Genomic DNA, 20,708 nt, shown 5'->3' with positions numbered 1-20,708 from the left:
TGTGTGTGTGTGTGTGTGTGTGTGTGTGTGTGTGTGTGTGTCTGTGTGTGTATCTGTGTGTGTGTTTCGTACCCGTATGCTGAGACTAGAGAAGTGGAGGTTGTGTGAGTAGTACAGTGTTAGGCTGGTGTTATAGGCGTTCTCCAGTCTGTTCTGCAGCTGGACTTCTACAGCCAGACGTCTGCGAGGGCTACGGATCACATAGGGCTGCTGTCTGTAGAGAGGAGTTACATTCAGACATTCATACAACTACTACACAACATGAATACAACAACTACACAACATGAATACAACAAGTACACAACATGAATACAACAACTACACAACATTAATACAACAACTACACAACATGAATACAACAACTACACAACATGAATACAACAACTACACAACATGTATACAACAACTACACAACATGAATACAACAACTACACAACATGAATACAACAACTACACAACATGAATACAACAACTACACAACATTAATACAACAACTACACAACATTAATACAACAACTACACAACATTAATACAACAACTACACAACATTAATACATGAATACAACAGGAACGCTTGACTTAGTAATTGTTTGGCTGATTGTGTGTTGACTGGACACAAAAAAGAGATTAACATTTTTGATCAGGTGTGTGTGTGTCTATACGTGTGTGTCCATGTGTGTGTGCACATGTGTTCATGTGTGTGTGAGATGTACCTTGTCCCAGAGATGTCCATGTGAGCCTGCAGCACCAGATCAGTGACACACACATCATCCTCACCACAGTCTTTGAAGAACGCAATCTGGAGACATCAATGTACAGTATTTGAAATGGAGGTGCCAGAGTAATACTGTAAATAACGTACAGTAACAGTACATTACATCATACAATTTGGCCAGGATGCTATGAGCACCCCACCCACACCCCACACACACCCCACACACTGACCGATCTCTTGTAGGTGGTGGGCCAGCCTTCGTCCAGCACTGGGCCACTCTCTGTGTCGTTGATCTTAAAGCGCAGGGAGAAGCTGATTGGACGGATGTAGTCAGCTGTGTCCTATCACAGACAGAGACAAAGGGTTAGAGGTCAATATCAACAGAATGTAGTGTTTCAGCATGTAGATTGTGTGTGTCGGTCGGGGTGAAGGATGTGTGCAAATGTGTGTTTTGGCATTGTGTGTGACATATGGAAGGGCAGGTTGTGGCAGTAGCGTGTACATGTTGGTTGTGTGTTTGTGTCAGGGCGTGTGTGTGTGTGTGTGTGTGTGTGTGTGTGTGTGTGTGTGTGTGTGTGTGTGTGTGTGTATATATGCCATTTAGCAGAGGTTTTTATCCAAAGCGGCTTACAAATCGTGCATACAAAAAAGTATGTATGGTCACTGTTTGGTCCTGGGAATTGAACCCACTATCCTGGCGTTGCAAGCACCATGCTCTACCAGCTGAGCTCTGGTGTGTGTCATACTCACAAACACATGGAAGGGCAGGTTGTGGCAGACGTTCTCTCCTGTGTGAACTCTGACCCCCAGCTGTGTCTGTCTCTGGTTGCTGTCGTCAAACAACGCCCTCGCTGTCAACTTTCTCTCATCCAACATGGCCACCACCGACAGCTCTGAGGAGGAGGGAGAAGAGGATGTTAGTGTTGATAACAAATCTATCAAATCTAACAGGCAGATTCCCTCCCTCCTATCTCCTTCCCCCTCTCTCCCCCTCGTCTCTCCCTCCCCATTACTCTCTCCAGTTCCCTCCCCTCCCTGCCCCTCCCTCTCTCCCCTCCTTCACCCACTCCCTCCCCCTCCCTTACCGAAGCTGTTGCTGTGAGTTCCAGGGGAGCGGGACAGAGCCAGGAAGCAGGCTGTAGCGTTGAGACAGGCAGACTCCCTCCCTCCTCTCTGACACGTCTTCTGGATGACGTTGATGGAGTGGGGCTGGAAGGACAGACTCATGTTGATCTGGACTATACTACGAGAACTGGAGAGAGGGGAGGGAGAATTGATCATTCAATGATGACGATCATCATCACATTTAAAAGAAATACTCCACAGCCAAGTCAATTTATCCCTCCCCTCCTCTTCATTCCTCCACCTCCCCTCATCCCTCCTTTCTTACCTGAGTAGTACAGCACTGCCCTGGGCCCCCACAGCCAGGTCTAACAGACCATCTCCATCCAGGTCCAATCTGGCACTCACACTGCGCCCAAAATACTGCAGAGAGGGGGACAGGGACGACCCTGCGATACGCTACAGGGAGAAGGAGAGGTGAGCAAGAAGGTGGAGAGAAGAGGGTGGAGAAGTGGTGGAGAGAGACGTAGAATGAGGTCAATGGAAAAACTATAGCTAAGAATGATATCACTTTAAAAACAAATCTTCACTTTTCTTTTCACAGGGATGGACTCCACCTATACTTCTGGTGACACTTATTTCTCTACCTGTTTGTAGTTGTGGATGATGTGTATGTCTACCTGTTTGTAGTTGTGGATGATGTGTATGTCTACCTGTTTGTAGTTGTGGATGATGTGTATGTCTACCTGTTTGTAGTTGTGGATGATGTGTATGTCTACCTGTTTGTAGTTGTGGATGATGTGTATGTCTACCTGTTTGTAGTTGTGGATGATGTGTATGTCTACCTGTTTGTAGTTGTGGATGATGTGTATGTCTACCTGTTTGTAGTTGTGGATGATGTGTATGTCTACCTGTTTGTAGTTGTGGATGATGTGTATGTCTACCTGTTTGTAGTTGTGTATGTCTACCTGTTTGTAGTTGTGGATAATGTGCATGTCTACCTGTTTGTAGTTGTGGATAATGTGTATGTCTACCTGTTTGTAGTTGTGGATGATGTGTATGTCTACCTGTTTGTAGTTGTGGATAATGTGTATGTCTACCTGTTTGTAGTTGTGGATAATGTGTATGTCTACCTGTTTGTAGTTGTGGATAATGTGTATGTCTACCTGTTTGTAGTTGTGGATAATGTGTATGTCTACCTGTTTGTAGTTGTGGATAATGTGTATGTCTACCTGTTTGTAGTTGTGGATAATGTGTATGTCTACCTGTTTGTAGTTGTGGATAATGTGTATGTCTACCTGTTTGTAGTTGTGGATAATGTGTATGTCTACCTGTTTGTAGTTGTGGATAATGTGTATGTCTACCTGTTTGTAGTTGTGGATAATGTGTATGTCTACCTGTTTGTAGTTGTGGATAATGTGTATGTCTACCTGTTTGTAGTTGTGGATAATGTGTATGCCCTGGCCGTGGTAGACGTATATGGCCCCATTGTGTCCGTCCTCTAGGGGTGCCCCCACCAGCAGGTCAGTGTACCCGTCATGGTTGAGGTCTGGGGCGGAGGCCAGGGCGTAGCCAAACCTAGCATCCTGGGACCTATCCTCTGCCTTCAGAGTACCGTTAGACACAAACACCTCCTCCTGAGAGAGAGAGAGAGAGAGAGAGAGAGAGAGAAAAAGAGAGAGAGAGAGAAAGAAATGGAGAGAGAGAAAGACAGGCAGAGTAGAGAGAGAGAGAGACAGAGTCAGCAGCTCCCAGACATTCCTCTTCTTATACGTTAATATCCTCAACCCCTTTCCCCTCCCTTAACTCTATCTCCCCCCTTCACCCATCTCTCACCCAACTCCCCCTCTTCCTGACACCAGCCCAGTCCTCCCCCACTACTCCCCCCTGTCTCACCCCACTGAGGGAGTAGATGTAGACTCTGCCTGCCTCCTTGTTGCCAGGGCCCAGGTACATGGGTGCTGCCACCAGCAGAACATCAGTAATGCCATCCTGGTCCACGTCCAACCCACACACCTCACTGCCATAGTACGACCCAATCTACAGAGAGTGAGAGAGAGAAAGAGAGAGAGAGAAAGAGAGAGAGAGAGAGAGAGAGAGGGGTATGGTGGCGGTGAGGAGAAGGGGAGAGGGGGGTGAGTGAGAGTTTGATTGATAGATACATCCAATGAGGCACACACACACACACACACACACACACACACACACACACACACACACACACACACACACACACACACACACACACACACACATTACCTGTTCTCCATTGAGGGCCTGTGCAATGTTGACATCTCCATTGTTGCTCAGTTCAAACAGAATGACCTTTCCTTTGTGTTTGAACCTGGGAGCTCCAGCCACATACAGCCTCCTCCAGTCTCCCACGATCACTGACGACACTGTGTAGCCTAAACACACACACACACACAAATACTTTAATTAGATCCACAAATTACATAATATTTGCATAGGATTCAAATATCTCACAGGTCATACAGATTCCTGGAGACACATTAGGTATGGAAACAAAAATGATTGTGTAAATCCGTGATATGTTTAGTAGTATTACGTGTAAAACAGTGATACGTTTAGTACTATTATGTGTAAAACAGTGATACGTTTAGTACTATTATGTGTAAAACAGTGATACGTTTAGTAGTATTATGTGTAAAACAGTGATACGTTTAGTAGTATTATGTGTAAAAAGTGATACGTTTAGTACTATTACGTGTAAAACAGTGATACGTTTAGTAGTATTATGTGTAAAAAGTGATACGTTTAGTACTATTACGTGTAAAACAGTGATACGTTTAGTAGTATTACGTGTAAAACAGTGATACGTTTAGTACTATTATGTGTAAAACAGTGATACGTTTAGTAGTATTATGTGTAAAACAGTGATACGTTTAGTAGTATTATGTGTAAAACAGTGATACGTTTAGTACTATTACGTGTAAAACAATGATATGTTTAGTAGTATTATGTGTAAAAACAGTGATAAGTTTAGTAGTTATTATGTGTAAAAAGTGATACGTTTAGTACTATTACGTGTAAAACAGTGATACGTTTAGTACTATTACGTGTAAAACAGTGATACGTTTAGTAGTATTACGTGTAAAACAGTGATACGTTTAGTACTATTACGTGTAAAACAGTGATATGTTTAGTAGTATTATGTGTAAAACAGTGATAAGTTTAGTAGTATTATGTGTAAAACAGTGATAAGTTTAGTAGTATTACGTGTAAAACAGTGATATGTTTAGTAGTATTATGTGTAAAACAGTGATAAGTTTAGTAGTATTATGTGTAAAACAGTGATACGTTTAGTACTATTACGTGTAAAACAGTGATATGTTTAGTAGTATTATGTGTAAAACAGTGATAAGTTTAGTAGTATTATGTGTAAAACAGTGATAAGTTTAGTAGTATTATGTGTAAAACGGTGTAATGTAAAGTGTACATAGCGTAACGTAAGTAAGTTAAGTCACCCAGATAGGCAGCGTGGTTCTTGAGCTCCTGGGGGAACTCAGACTCAAAGGCCTCTCTGGTGGGCATGATGCGGCCCTCAGCGCCCTCCTTCAGCACCCCTCCATCCCAGTCATACGCCCCCACCATCCCAAACAGGATCCCATCCTGGAACACACGCATGGGAGAGGGGGGAGGGGGGATAAACATACAGTACAATGAAAGATCAGAAATTCAAGTCAATGACATGACACGCACACACACACACATGGTGGACTCACATCGAGAACGTGTGTGGAGAAGCCGATCTGGGACATCTCAAACTTGAAGGAGCTCTCGTTGTACCCCAGCGTCCCTGTGATGAAACAGAAACATCAAAACAACGTTTAACAAACCTTTCTAGCACATTTTCAGTAGTATCCAACACAAAAATCTAGTTGAGCAGATCTCTTTGTCTCCAAGCTATTATTTCATGTTATTTCATTTTATTAAAGCCATGAGTCTCACCCTCTCATGTTTCTGTGCCCAACCACATATCTGTGTGGTGTGGGTGTTCAGTGACTGAGTGAGGGGCTAATGGGACCTCTGCTGAGGTGAAAGCGGAACAGGGTTACCCTAACCCTAACTCTCAAAGGAAGTTTAGTTGAATGTTTGATTAATGTTTGTTCTGCCAGTGCCAGGTGGCTGACACATGAATACCGTGATGGGACTAGATGTGGCATCCTGTGCTGCCCACTATGACATATGAACACTCACTCTCAATTCAAATACTGTTCTTTTTTATTTTTATCCCCCTTTCACATTTTCTCCATAAATTCCCTCTCTTCCTTCCCCTCCCCTATCTGCCACTATCTAGATGCCACAGGTTAGTGCCCTCTTTCTCCCTCCTCACTCAAGAACCCAGGTGGTATACAGAATCTACATCCCTCATCCTCCTCTCATTTCCTCCTCTCCCTTCCTCCCTTGCTCCCTACAGACTTCAGGGTGGCATCATTTCTCAGTCTTCCTCCCTTGTTCCTGTAAGTGTTGTGATAGCTGCTCCCGCCCTTCTTTCCTTTTCAAGGTAGTGGCATCTATCCATCCCTTCCTCTTTCATTCCATCTAGGATTAAATGTGGCACTGTTCCCACTTTTTTGCCTCTTTCTCAATTGAAAGAGAGTAACATCCCTCTCTCTACTAACTTTCTCCCTGGCTAAATAAGAAAGCAGTCCCTCCCTGTCTCCAGAACACAGACACCCTTTCCCCTCCTTTCTCTTTCCCGCACTTTCACCTCCCTCCCTCCCTCCCTCCCTCCCTCCCTCCCTCCTCCCTCCCTCCCTCCCTCCCTCCCTCCCTCCCTCCCTCCCTCCCTCCCTCCCTCCCTCCCTCCCTCCCACCTCTCCTCTCCTCCCCCTTACTCTCCCTCTCTCCGTCTCACCCTCTAGAGTGAAGATGCGGTCTCCTAGTGCATCTACGATGTCGTTGAGCGCCGCCTCATCAGTCACGTTGAAGAAGTATTTGTCGTCAGGGTCGCTGGCGATGTACTTGATCTCACTGATAAATGTCTCTGGGTCCTGCTGCCTGCGGATGTAGTGACCCAATACCTGGAGGGAGAGAGAAAGGGATGAGAAAAGAGAAAGGGATGAGAAAAGAGAGGGGGGAGAGATAAAGGGGGAGGGAGAGAGAAATGGATGAGGAAAGAGAGGGGGAGAGATAAAGGGGAGGGAGAGAGAAAGGGATGAGGAAAGAGGGGGAGAGAAAGGGGGAGGGAGAGAAAGGGATGAGGAAAGAGAGGGGAGAGAGATAAAGGGGGAGGGAGAGAGAAAGGGATGAGAAAAGAGAAAGGGATGAGGAAAGAGAGGGGAGAGAGATAAAGGGGGAGGGAGAGAGAAAGGGATGAGAAAAGAGAGGGGGGAGAGATAAAGGGGAGGAAGAGAGAAAGGGATGAGGAAAGAGAGGGGGGAGAGATAAAGGGGAGGGAGAGAGAAAGGGATGAGGAAAGAGGGGGAGAGATAAAGGGGAGGAAGAGAGAAATGGATGAGGAAAGAGAGGGGGGAGATAAAGGGGAGGGAGAGAGAAAGGGATGAGGAAAGAGAGGGGGGAGAGATAAGGGGGAGGGAGAAAGGGAAAGAGAGAGGAAGAGAGAGGGGGAAGAGAGAAAGAAGAGGGGTAAAGGGAAGGGTAGAAATACAAAAGGGAGAGAAAGAAGGGGTTAAATGTAAGGAACAGAAAAAGTGAAAGGTAGAGCGAGAGATAACATTAACAGACATTTCTCTACGTCTTCCGCCAATAACTCCTCCATGTTTCACAGGGACAGAGAACATTTATATAGAGGGAGAGCTATTACTGAGTCAGGACAATCTGAGAGGACAGAGAGAGAGCTGCCAACACCAACCCCATACAGTACAGTAGAGGACATAACCTGAATCAAGGACAACCACAGAGAGACAGCCAGATGTGCAGAGTGTAAGCCCTTAAAAGAGAAAAACAACAGATAATGTACGTAGGATTCTAACTAAGGGGGTGTCTTAAAACAGATACTGTCCGTAGGGTTCTAACTAAGGGGGTGTCTTAAAACAGATACTGTCCGTAGGGTTCTAACTAAGGGGGTATCTTAAAACAGATACTGTCCGTAGGGTTCTAACTAAGGGGGTGTCTTAAAACAGATACTGTCCGTAGGGTTCTAACTAAGGGGGTGTCTTAAAACAGATACTGTCCGTAGGGTTCTAACTAAGGGGGTGTCTTAAAACAGATACTGTCCGTAGGGTTCTAACTAAGGGGGTGTCTTAAAACAGATACTGTCCATAGGGTTCTAACTAAGGGGGTGTCTTAAAACAGATACTGTCCATAGGGTTCTAACTAAGGGGGTGTCTTAAAACAGATACTGTCCGTAGGGTTCTAACTAAGGGGGTGTCTTAAAACAGATACTGTCCATAGGGTTCTAACTAAGGAAGTTTCTAAAAATGGAGTCAGCTAAAATGTTTGGGAAATACTGCTCTAGCAAACCGTGAAATGAAAGAATTGGTCCAGACAGGGGGGAGAGAGATGACTGGTGTGGTAGGGCTCTCTAGTGTGAGGAGGCTATAGTAACAGCTACAGTTAGTAATCTGTAATACAGAATAACCTAAACACTGCAGTAAGGAGCACATTCCTCCCCAGAAACCCAATCCCAACAATCCTTCCCTGTCACTGGCTGCCAACTTAACTAAGGAAATTCTCTGTTTTCAAAGGGGACAGAGGGAGGGAGGGAAGGAGGAGGGAGGGAGGGAGGGACGGATGGAGGGATGGAAGAAGGGAGGGAGGGATGGAGGGAAGGAGAGAGGGAAGGAGGAAGGGAGAGACGGAGGAAGGGAGGGAGGGTTTAATGTGAAGGAATCCTATACTATAAATGAATACATGAAGCAGAGAAATTCCGTTGGTCTTGCCAGCTGCTGCTGGTTTGTCCTCAGAGTCACGAACGGAGCGAGAGGACAGAAATACAGACAGCGGGAGGTAGCTTGTTAAGTATTCAAAATATACAGTATAGCTACTGCACATATATACACACACATGCACAGGCACATGCACACAAACAAACTCGCAAACAGACAAACACACACCCTTTAACCCCTCCCCTTGTTGACTGTAAATTCTGTGTCGGCAGGCAGGCTGATGTATAAAACACGACAGGCTGTTATTTTAGAGAGCTTGTTGCTCTGCTCTCCCCAAAGGGCTGTTTTCTGTCCTACACACACTGGCAGCAGGACAGAGAGCAACAACATCAAAACATTGCAGCCGTCACAGTGAAACCACGTTTCAGCACCAAGACTCCCTGGAGATTCTCTCTCTCTCTCTCTCACTTCAATTCAATTTAAGGGGTTTTATTGGCGGGAAACATGTTTACAGGGAAAATAAACATAAATATTGGTTGTATTTACAATGGTGTTTGTTCTTCACTGGTTGCCCTTTTTTTGTGGCAACAGGTCAAAAATCTTGCTGCTGTGATTGCACACTGTGCTATTTCACCAAACATATATGGGAGTTTGTCTAAATGCTATGCTCACTGAGTCTGGACATAGTCAAAGCTTTCCTTAGGTCTAGGTCAGTCACTGTGGTCAGGTATTCTGCCACTGTGTACTCTCTGTTTAGGACCAAATAGCATTCTAGTTTGCTCTGTTTTTTTGTTAATTCTTTCCAATGTGGCAAGTAATAATTGTTTTGTTTTCTCATGATTTGGTTCGGTCTAATTGTGTTGCTGTCCTGGGGCTCTGTGGGGTCTGTTTGTATTTGTGAACAGAGCCCCAGGACCAGCTTGCTTAGTGGACTCTTCTCCAGGTTCATTTCTCTGTAGGTGATGGCTTTGTTAACGAAGGTTTGGGAATCGCTTCCTTTTAGGTGGTTGTAGAATTTAACGGCTCTTTTCTGGATTTTGATAATTATCGGTTACCGGCCTAATTCTGCTCTGCATGCATTATTTGGTGTTTTATGTTGTACACAAAATATATTTTTGCAGAATTCTGCATGCAGAGTCTCAATTTGGTGTTTGTCCCATTTTGTGAATTCTTGGTTGGTGAGCGGACCCCAGACCTCACAACCATAAAGGGCAATGGGTCCTATAACTGATTTAAGTATTTTTTGCCAGATCCTAATTAGTATGTTACATTTTATGTTCCTTTTGATGACATAGAAGGCCCTTCTTGCCTTGTCTCTCAGATCGTTCACAGCTTTGTGGAAGTTACCTGTGGCGCTGGTGTTTAGGCTGAGGTATGTATAGTTTTTTGTGTGCTCTAGGGCAACGGTGTCTAGATGGAATTTGCATTCGTGGTCCTGGCAACTGGACCTTTTTTAGAACACCATTATTTTTTGTCTTACTAAGATGTACTGTCAGGGCCCAGGTCTGACAGAATCTGTGCAGAAGATCTAGGTGCTGCTGTAGGCCCATCTCTCTCTCTCTCTCTCTCTCTCTCTCTCTCTCTCTCAGTCCCCCCGTCTCTCTCTCTCTCTCCCTCTCTCAGTCCCCCCGTTTCTCTCTCTCTCTCAGTCCCCCCGTTTCTCTCTCTCTCTCAGTCCCCCCGTTTCTCTCTCTCTCTCAGTCCCCCCGTCTCTCTCTCAGTCCCCCCGTCTCTCTCTCAGTCCCCCCGTTTCTCTCTCTCTCAGTCCCCCCGTCTCTCTCTCTCTCTCTCAGTCCCCCCATTTCTCTCTCTCTCTCAGTCCCCCTGTTTCTCTCTCTCTCAGTCCCCCCGTTTCTCTCTCTCTCAGTCCCCCCGTCTCTCTCTCTGTCCCCCGTCTCTCTCTCTCTTTCGCAGTACCCCGTCTTTCCCTCTCTCAGTCCCCCCGTTTCTCTCTCTCTCAGTCACCCCATTTCTCTCTCTCTCAGTCTCCCGTCTTTCCCTCTCTCAGTCCCCCCTCTTTCCCTCTCTCAGTCCCCCCGTCTCTCTCCTTCACATGTTGTCTGTATAGGCTACAGTATAAGGTGATCTGACCACTTCATAAATATCTGTGTCTGGCTACCTACAACGCAAAACACTACTTAACCCCACAAGGATCTAGACTCTTCAGTCTTGTTAGAAAATGAGTCATTATCATTAATGGAACAGGCTTTAATGGGTGAAAATGAAAACGCAAGAACCCTTGCTTTCCCCTGTCCAGTTATGCCAGATCAAACAAACCACTCAAGTGTCCCAGTGTTTATATTGTGGATCCTCTGGTCCCAGTGTTTATATTGTGGTTCCTCTGGTGACAGTGGCTCTGCAGGTCCCAGTGTTTAAATTGTGGTTCCTCTGGTGACAGTGGCTCTGCAGGTCCCAGTGTTTATATTGTGGTTCCTCTGGTGACAGTGGTTCTGCAGGTCCCAGTGTTTATATTGTGGTTCCTCTGGTGACAGTGGTTCTGCAGGTCCCCGTGTTTATATTGTGGTTCCTCTGGTGACAGTGGCTCTGCAGGTCCCCGTGTTTAAATTGTGGTTCCTCTGGTGACAGTGGCACTGCAGGTCCCAGTGTTTAAATTGTGGTTCCTCTGGTGACAGTGGCTCTGCAGGTCCCAGTGTTTATATTGTGGTTCCTCTGGTGACAGTGGCACTGCAGGTCCCAGTGTTTATATTGTGGATCCTCTGGTGACAGTGGCACTGCAGGTCCCAGTGTTTAAATTGTGGTTCCTCTGGTGACAGTGGCTCTGCAGGTCCCAGTGTTTATATTGTGGTTCCTCTGGTGACAGTGGCACTGCAGGTCCCAGTGTTTATATTGTGGATCCTATGGTCCCAGTGTTTATATTGTGGGCTGGGGAGGAGTCTCAGACTACCCAGCCACTGGAGTCTGTTCTACCACACCACCAAAACCACATCACTCGAGACATTGATGGTGTGTGTACGTGTGTGTGTTAGGGGGGTTGGGGTGGGGCAGGAAGACATAGCTGTTGTTACCCACTGGGTTATTTTAAGGAGCCAGAGGGGTTCAGTTAGTGACCACAGGCATTATTTCAGGCCAGTTTGAGGCTGAATGGGCAGGATGGCTAGCTCTCACGTTATGCAGGGTATGTGAGGTGGTATGGTGGAAAAGCTGTTTCAATACAGCTATTTCAGGAGTGGGGTTGGTTGGTGAGACTGTTGGTTAGCGGGTTTGTGGGGTAGCAGGCATGCTGCATTCATGTGCTCTATGAAACAGTGTGCGTGTGCGTGCATGCGTCTCTGTGTGTGTGTGTGTGTGTGTGCGTCTCTGTGTGTGTGTGTGCGCGTCTGTGTGTGTGTGTGTACTCACAGCGATGGCATATCTGGTGATGTTTCTCTTCTCACACTCCTCCAGAGCGTCCGGTAGCTCCTCCCCATCATGTGACTCTCCGTCCGTCACCACGATCATGACCTTGGTGGCCCCCTCCCTCGCCCCCCGCTCAGGGCTGAATGCCTCCGTACTGGAGAAAGACAGATATAAAGAACTTTATTAGGTAAATATCATAGTGCTGTTGTCAGCATGTTAAAACAGCACATACTGGTTCAAGACCCAAACTGCTTACATGTACATTCTCTTTCCGTTGCCCTGAACCAAACCACAATAAAACACAAATATTGTTCTAGAGTTGGATCTGAAACACTATTGCCTGATGTAGAGTATCTCATGACAAGCTGTAGACCACACTATTTGCCAAGAGAGTTTTCATCTATTTTTTTCATGGCTGTTTATCTACCACCACAGACGGATGCTGGCACTAAGACCTCATTCAGTCAGATGTATAAGGAAATAAGCAAACAGGGAACCGCTCACCCAGAGGCGGCGTTCCTAGTGGCCGGGGACTTTAATGCAGAGAAACTTAAATCTGTTTTACCTAATTTCTATCAGCATGTTAAATGCGCCAACAGAGGGAAATAAATTCTAGATCACCTTTACTCCACACACAGAGACACGTACAAAGCCCTTCATTTGGCAAATCTGACCATAATTCTATCCTCCTGATTCCTGCTTACAGGCAAAAATGAAAGCTGGAAGCATCAGTGACTCTGTCTATAAAAAAGTGGTCAGATGAAGCAGATGCTAAACTACAGGACTGTTTTGCTAGCACAGACTGGAATATGTTCTGGGATTCTTCCGATGGCCTTGAGGAGCACACAACATCAGTCACTGGCTTTATCAATAAGTACATCGAGGACGTCGTCCCCACAGTGACTGTACGTACATACCCCAACCAGAAGCCATGGATTACAGGCAACATTCACACTGAGCTAAAAGTTAGAGCTGCCGCCACCAAGGTGCGGGACTCTAACCCGGAAGCTTATAAGAAATCCTGCTATACCCTCAGACGAACCATCAAAAAAGCAAAGTGAGAATACAGGACTAAGATTGAATCGATTGAATCGACGCTCGTCGGATGTGGCAGGGCCTGCAAACTATTACAGACTACAAACGGAAGCACAGCCGCGAGCTGCCCAGTGACACGAGCCTACCAGACGAGCTAAATCACTAAAATGCTCGCCTCGAGGCAAGCAACACTGAGGCATGCATGAGAGCATCAGCTGTTCCGGATGACTGTGTGATCACTCTCTCGGTAGCCGACGTGAGTAAGACCTTTAAACAGGTCAACATTCACAAGGCCGCTGGGCCAGACGGATTACCAGGAAGTGTGCTCCGGGAATGTGCTAACCAACTGGCAGGTGTCTCACTGACATTTTCAACATGTCCCTGATTGAGTCTGTAATACCAACATGCTTCAAGCAGATCACCATAGTCTCTGTGCCCAAGAGCACTAAGGTAACCTGCCTAAATGACTAGAGACCCGTAGCACTCACGTCTGTAGCCATGAAGTGCTTTGAAAGGCTGGTAATGTCTTACATTAACACCATTATCCCAGAAACCCTAGACCCACTTCAATTTGCATACCGCTCAAACAGATCTACAGATGATGCAATCTCTATTGCACTCCACACTGCCCTATCCCACCTGGACAAAAGGAACACATACGTGAGAATGCTATTCATCGACTACAGCTCAGCGTTCAACACCATAGTGCCCTCAAAGCTCATCACTAAGCTAAGGACCCTGGGACTAAACACCTCCCTCTGCAACTGGATCCTGGACTTCCTGACGGGCCGCCCCCAGGTGGTGAGGGTAGGTAGCAACACATCTGCCACGCTGATCCTCAACACAGGGGAGCCTCAGTGGTGCGTGCTCAGTCCCCTCCTGTACTCCCTGTTCACCCACGACTGCATGGCTAGGCACAACTCCAACACCATCATTCAGTTTGCAGACGACACAACAGTGGTAGGCCTGATCACCGACAATGACGAGACAGCCGATAGGGAGGAGGTCAGAGACCTGGCCGGGTGGTGCCAGAATAACAACCTATCTCTCAACGTAATCAAGACAAAGGAGATGATTGTGGACTACAGGAAAAGGAGGATAGAGCACGCCCCCATTCTCATCGACGGGGCTGTAAATCAAAATCAAATCACATTTTATTAGTCACATGCGCCAAATACAACAGGTGTAGACCTTACAGTAAAATGCTTACTTACGAGCCCCAAACCAACAATGCAGTTTCAAAAAGATATGGATAAGAAAGTGGACCAGGTGGAGAGCTTCAAGTGGGTAGTGTACAGAGGGTAGTACGTATGGTCCAGTACATCATTGGGGCCAAGCTTCCTGCCATCCAGGACCTATATACCAGGCGGTGTCAAAGGAAGGCCCTAAAAATTGTCAAAGACCCCAGCCACCCCAGTCATAGATTGTTCTCTCTACTACCACTTGGCAAGCGGTACCGGAGCACCAAGTATAGGACCAAAAGGCTTCTCAACAGCTTTTACCCCCAAGCCATAAGACTCCTGAACAGGTAATCAAATGGCTACCCGGAATATTTGCATTGTCCCCCCCATGCTGTTACTACTCTCTGTTTATTATCTATGCATAGTCACTTTAACTATACATTCACGTACATATTACCTCAATTAGCCCAACTAACCGGTGCCCCCACACATTGATTCTGTACCGGTACCACCTGTAAATAGCCTCGCTACTGTTATTTTCACTAACATTTTACTGTTTTATTTTTATTTTGTATTTCTTTACTTATCTATTGTTTACCTAATACCTATTTTGTACTTAAAAATTGCACTGTTGGTTAGGGCTTGTAATTAAGCATTTCACTGTAAGGTCTACACCTGTTGTATTCGGCGCACATGACAAAGAGACGTTGATTTGATTTGACTCATCGTCCACCCTACGTAAAGCGCTTCACAGACCTCGACTACTACAGAGAGAGCGGGAGAGAGGAGGAAGAAAGAGAGAGGGGAGAGAAATGTGGGAGAAGGAGAGGAGAGGGAAGAGAAAGAGAAAAAGAGGTATGTGTCACGCCCTGATCTGTTTCACCTGTCTTTGTGCTTGTCTCCACCCCCTCCAGATGTCGCCCATCTTTCCCATTATCCCCTGGGTACTTATACCTGTGTTTTCTGTCTGTCTGTGCCAGTTCGTTTTGTTTGTTTAAACCTACCAGCGTTTTCCCTTGCTCCTGTCTTTGCTATAGCCCCTGTTTTCTAGTTTCCCGGTTTCGACCTTTCCTGCCTGACCTGACCATGAGCCCGCCCTTACACCCTCTCTGGATTATTGACCCCTGCCTGCCTTGACCTGTCGTTTGCCTGCCCCTGTTGAAAGAATAAACTTTTGTTTCTTCAACACTGTCTGCACCTGGGTAATACCTTGAAACGTGATAAGATGAGAGAACAAGTGAGTGAGCAGGAAAGACAGAACAGAGAAAGAGAGGAGCAAAGGAATGTGGGTACAAAAGGAAGACAGAAAGGTAGAGAAGAAAAAGAGAGAGGGAGAGGGAGGATAGAGGAGAGAAAGAGAGAGAGGTAAGATTAGGGTAGAGTTGTTAGTATACACAGAGTTTCCCTACAACTAAAATGAACAGCTGCTAGAAGAAGATAATATATCATGTAGTGCTCCTCAGAGTTAAATAACACAGTTGGGAAAAACAGAAATTGGGTGTGAGAGGAAGAGTGACAAAGACGTGTGTGTGTGTGATCGCTTCCAAGAACTGTTTATGAAACAGATTGGGTGCGATACGGATAGTGACACAGACCCTGAAAATTCCCCTAAAATGACAAATAACCATAGGCGTAATCAGGCCAGACTTGACCATATATGAGTCAGACAGACAGTCAGTCAGTCAGACAGAAAGTCCGACAGGCAGTCAAACAGTCAGACAGTCAGTCAGATAGGCAGTCCGATAATCAGTCAGACAGGTAGTCCGACAGTCAGTCAGACAGTCAGTCCGACAGGCAGTCAGTCAGTCAGTCAGTCAATCAGACAGTCAGACAGTCAGTCAGAGTCAGTCAGCCAGTTTAGTCATTAAATACAGTTGGTAATTTCCTTTTAAAGTACAGCTCTACCACATCACTGGTGTTACCATGACACACAATCTAACCTAAACACGAATGGATGTGCAGCGACAACACATATACACACACACACACATATAACCACACCCTGTTTGTCTGGTGGTGACCTGTTTTGACCACTGGACACTTAGTGGGTAGAGTCTGCTAGCACACACACACACACACACACACACACACACACACACACACACACACACACACACACACACACACACACACACACACACACACACACACACACACACACACACACACACACACACACACACACACACACACACACACACACACACACACACACACACAATGCTAGTGCAGCCAGTGTTAGTGAACTCAGTCATTTTCAGGCGTAACTCTGGCCCAAGCTAAATATAAAGTATGTGGTGAACCCGCAAGAAACGGTCTGGTTAAAAAAAACGTTTCCCCTGCACAGCCTGCTAATTATACAGCCAGCCAGAGACGAGAGGAGAGAGGGAGGAGAGAGAGAGGAGAGGAGAGGGAGAGAGAAAAAGGGTGGAGATGAGAGAGGAGAAGAGAGGGAGGAGAGGGATAAGAGAGGGAGGAGAGAGATGAGAAGAGAGGGAGGAGAGAGAGATGAGAGGGGAGAGGAGAAGAGAGGGAGGAGAGAGAGATGAGAAGAGAGGGAGGAGAGAGAGATGAGAGGGGAGAGGAGAAGAGAGGGAGGAGAGAGAGATGAGAAAAGAGGGAGGAGAGAGAGAGGAGAGGGGAGAGAGGAGAAGAGAGGGAGGAGATAGAGAAGAACGCACAAGAGGATAGATGGAGGAAAGGAGGATGTAGTAGAAGAAAGGAAAAAGAGAGGGAAGGAAAAGTAACATAAGGAGAGGTTGTGAAGAGGAGAGATGACTGAAGATAAACGTTCTAGAACACTAGTGGAGCAAGAGAGAAAAACACTTTTAAAAACAGTTTATTACAAACACGAATAAACCAGGAATAAACCAGCAATTACTGTGCAGCAGAGTCACTTGACCAATTAAAGAGAGCAGAGAGACCAGGGCCTATGGAACATACTGCGAGAAAGAGACACAGAGAAAGTAATAAATAAAAGAATAGTGTGAAATCCACTAGTAAAAAGAGGTGGGTAAGAGCCCAGCTCTGATGTGGCTGAGAGACTGTGTGAAATACAGGGGGAAAAGAGAAAGTGAAGGAGGGGGAGAAATGAGAGAAAGAGAGGGACATATGTGAAGAACAGAATGTGGAAGGGGAGAAGAGAGAATGAGAGAAAGAGATGAAGGGAAGAGAAAGGAGGGGGAGGAGCTAGATGAGAGAGTGGTGTTAATTGGGAGGTCTGGTTGTACTTACACTTTTATAGTCTGGAGTGTGGTCATGACACAACGTGTGTGTGTGTGTGGTCATGACACAGCATGTGTGTGTGTGTGTGTGTGTGTGTGTGGCCATGACAGGGTAAAACAGGGTATGACAGGGTAAAATGTGTATGACACAGTGAGAGGCAGTAGCTGATACCCTTTAAAAAGACTGCTTTACTCTATATCACTCATTTAGCCTCTGTGTCTTATACTGCTTCCTGTGTGTGTGTGTGTGTGTGTGTGTGTGTGTGTGTGTGTGTGTGTGTGTGTGTGTGTGTGTGTGTGTGTCACGCCTCTTTAGCGCTCGAGGGCGCCAGGCGGCCCATCATTACGCACACCTGTCACCATCGTTACGCGCCTCATGGGACTCACCTGGACCCTCCCCTATATCTGTCACTTCCTCAGTTTCTTCCCCGTGTCTGCATTAATGTTGTTTTGCTCCCCTTGTCCAGACGCTGTCCTTGTTTTGTTTCATGTCCGTTTGTCCATGAAATCTTCACTCCCTGTACTTTCTTCTTGTCTCCCAGCGTCTGTCCTCAGAGTGTGTGTGTGTGTGTGTGTGTGTGTGTGTGTGTGTGTGTGTGTGTGTGTGTGTGTGTGTGTGTGTGTGTGTGTGTGTGTGTGTGCGTCTGTATGTGTACTCTGCGATGGCGTATCCGGTGATGTTTCTCTTCTCACACTCCTCCAGAGTGTGTGTGCGTGTGTGTGTTTGTACAGCTGCAGTGGCTGTAGGAGTTAACCAGGCTGTACTACAGTGGCCACACCTGCAGCTCTGCTGACCAAGCAACAACCAACCCCGTCAGTCTTCCTACCAATGCCAGCTCTGGTATCTTTTCATCTGTGTGTGTTTGATTCGTACTAGAAGTCCAAGAAACAAAACAGCACAGACAGACAGACAGACAGACAGACAGACAGACAGACAGACAGACAGACAGACAGACAGACAGACAGACAGACAGACAGACAGACAGACAGACAGACAGACAGACAGACAGACAGACAGACATGTTCTATGACCGTTTCGACCCAACACTCATAAACAAGGGTTAATACCAATGTCCCCTCTAAACTGCGTGCAGCGCGGGTGCGCAGCTCCCCCTGGACTGCCGTGCAGAATAAATATCAGCGCACGCAGAGAAGCACGAGATTGGACTTCAATCAACTTTCTAGAGTTTTCGTTAGTTAACACTATCAACGTTTCCCTTTACTGTGGAAATTGTGTTCGAATCAACGCAATATTAGCCACTTTCAATGCAACATACCAAAACAAAACGAACTATGCAAGAGATGTTGTTGTATTCAGAATGCATCGGAGTAGGATTCTATTGCATTGACAGGCACGACTCAGGCCCATACTCTACACAGACCGGTGCACTATAACCAATCAGAGCTGCAGTAGGCCTATATGCAAATAGACCATTGCCATATTGTCACGAGAATTTTCAATCCCAATGATAATAACTAACAATTATTAAAGCTTTGACTAATTCCCGAGGTTTGTAAGACCCTGGGTTTAATAATAATTAGGCAAAGACTCAGCTTATGCAAAAGTTCGTACAGTTTATTCACGAGAACGTTCTAAAGTCCACAATACAAAGACATGCCATTTTAAAACTCACTCCCTACTTACGCACATACATACACACAAACAGTAGGTAGAATGTATCCTTCCCCATGGTTCTCACCACTGTTCATCATTACCAAACTGGCAGTTCCATCCCCCCGAGATTAGAGGAACCTTGAAAGGACTCCCTGTCCTATCGTAAGTTTCTCAGAGTTCTAGCCAGGTCAAGTCATACACAGTTTAATTGTTCTCGGTATCTTTTTAGTCACACACACACACACACACACACACACACACACACACACACACACACACACACACACACACACACACACACACACACACACACACACACACACACACACACACACATTTCTCTCCCTCACATATCTCTACCGAACCTTATTGGACTTACATTTAGTACTTTACGTTCATTATACATGCTACATAAACTAATAATCTGTCACGTCTTGACCATCGAGAGCACTTATTTTCTATGGTAGAGTAGGTCAGGGCGTGACTGGGGGGGTTTAATTCTAGTTTTATTTTTCTATGTTGTTTGGTTCTAGTTTCTGTTTTTCTATGTTGGTTTTTTTGGATGATCCCCAATTAGAGACAGCTGGTCATCGTTGTCTCTAATTGGGGATCATATTTAAGTAGATGTTTTTCCCACCTTTGTTTGTGGGAGATTATTTTGAGTTAGTGCATGTTGCACCTCTGTCGTCACGGTGTGTTGTTTTGTTTATTGTTTATTGTATGTCTTGCATAGTTTCACATTATAATAAAATATGTGGAACGATATTCACGCTGCGCCTTGGTCCGTTCCTACACACAATCGTGACATCACTAATAGTTACGTTTCAGGGTGGAATTCTTTAATCATTACCTTTAAGCATATAAATTGCCTTATCACATATATGGGTCTGTGCCATTTACTTTGATCTGGACTGTTTGTACAGCGTGAGCAGTCGTCAATAGATGTTCTTGTTTTGAGATCAAAGTGAGAGCTACATGTAGCAACGTGTGCACATTTCTACATTTGTTCATATCCTTCGCTAGTTAGTGAGTTATTAGCCCAGTTATATAGAATCTGTAGTCAGCAATAGGGGAGTGGTTGCTTCCTACAAGAGCACAAAACGTGTGCATTTCTAGACATCTTTGAAAATCTGTGTATTTTTAAATAGGCTTGAATAAGCAAAGTAGCCAATAGGCAGAGGGTAGCATAATTTGTCTGATTCTCTGTAATAATGGTGTGGGAATAATAATGCATTTTATTTTGTAAAGTGGTTTCTTGCATAAAACAACACAACAACATTTTCAGTCACCTCCTCGTCTGAAGGACAAGTGGATAAACAGGTTAATGTCAAGCCCTGCATGTTTTTTCAAAAGTCTCATGGAATGTAGGCCTACATTGAACACCACACATCGGCTGCTACTGTAGGCTGACCGTTAGAACAGCTATTTCCATGTACAAATATTATGGGATGCATTTTCTCCATGGTTTTTGATGGTAGCCCACTCTGGTAGGCCTACATTAAGATCAAATAGCCACTTGACCACTGTTAAAATGAACTTAAAACGGGTACAGCCTCAGTGTTCACAGTAAACGCATGCCGGAAGTTGCACAGAATTTTCACATTCAAGTTTGCGCTCAGCTGACCTGAAATTTGCTCAGTGATGAAAAACATTGGAGGGAACATTGGTTAATATTATTAGTAAAAGAAAGCTGTCTGTTTTCAG

At 45.5% G+C, this 20,708-nt stretch overlaps 1 protein-coding gene across 1 annotated transcript in view; it reads right to left on the bottom strand.

Moving 5' to 3' along the window:
• The window catches only part of LOC106605814 (integrin alpha-10), a 46,736-nt gene that overhangs the window by 6,035 nt on the left and 19,993 nt on the right, over window positions 1-20,708 (bottom strand). The window contains exons 8-20 of the mRNA XM_045718883.1: window positions 11,953-12,103; window positions 6,660-6,825; window positions 5,524-5,597; window positions 5,266-5,410; window positions 4,037-4,185; window positions 3,674-3,817; window positions 3,208-3,414; window positions 2,106-2,236; window positions 1,801-1,967; window positions 1,466-1,608; window positions 946-1,056; window positions 714-799; window positions 73-214 (exon numbers count right to left, since the gene is read on the bottom strand). Of these exons, the coding sequence (XP_045574839.1) occupies window positions 73-214; window positions 714-799; window positions 946-1,056; window positions 1,466-1,608; window positions 1,801-1,967; window positions 2,106-2,236; window positions 3,208-3,414; window positions 3,674-3,817; window positions 4,037-4,185; window positions 5,266-5,410; window positions 5,524-5,597; window positions 6,660-6,825; window positions 11,953-12,103 (1,816 nt within the window). The remainder of the gene's footprint in view (window positions 1-72; window positions 215-713; window positions 800-945; window positions 1,057-1,465; window positions 1,609-1,800; window positions 1,968-2,105; window positions 2,237-3,207; window positions 3,415-3,673; window positions 3,818-4,036; window positions 4,186-5,265; window positions 5,411-5,523; window positions 5,598-6,659; window positions 6,826-11,952; window positions 12,104-20,708) is intronic.

Source organism: Salmo salar, chromosome ssa05, assembly GCF_905237065.1.
Source record: "Salmo salar chromosome ssa05, Ssal_v3.1, whole genome shotgun sequence".
NCBI classification, from domain to species: domain Eukaryota; kingdom Metazoa; phylum Chordata; class Actinopteri; order Salmoniformes; family Salmonidae; genus Salmo; species Salmo salar.
This window is presented reverse-complemented; position numbering and strand designations above follow the sequence as displayed.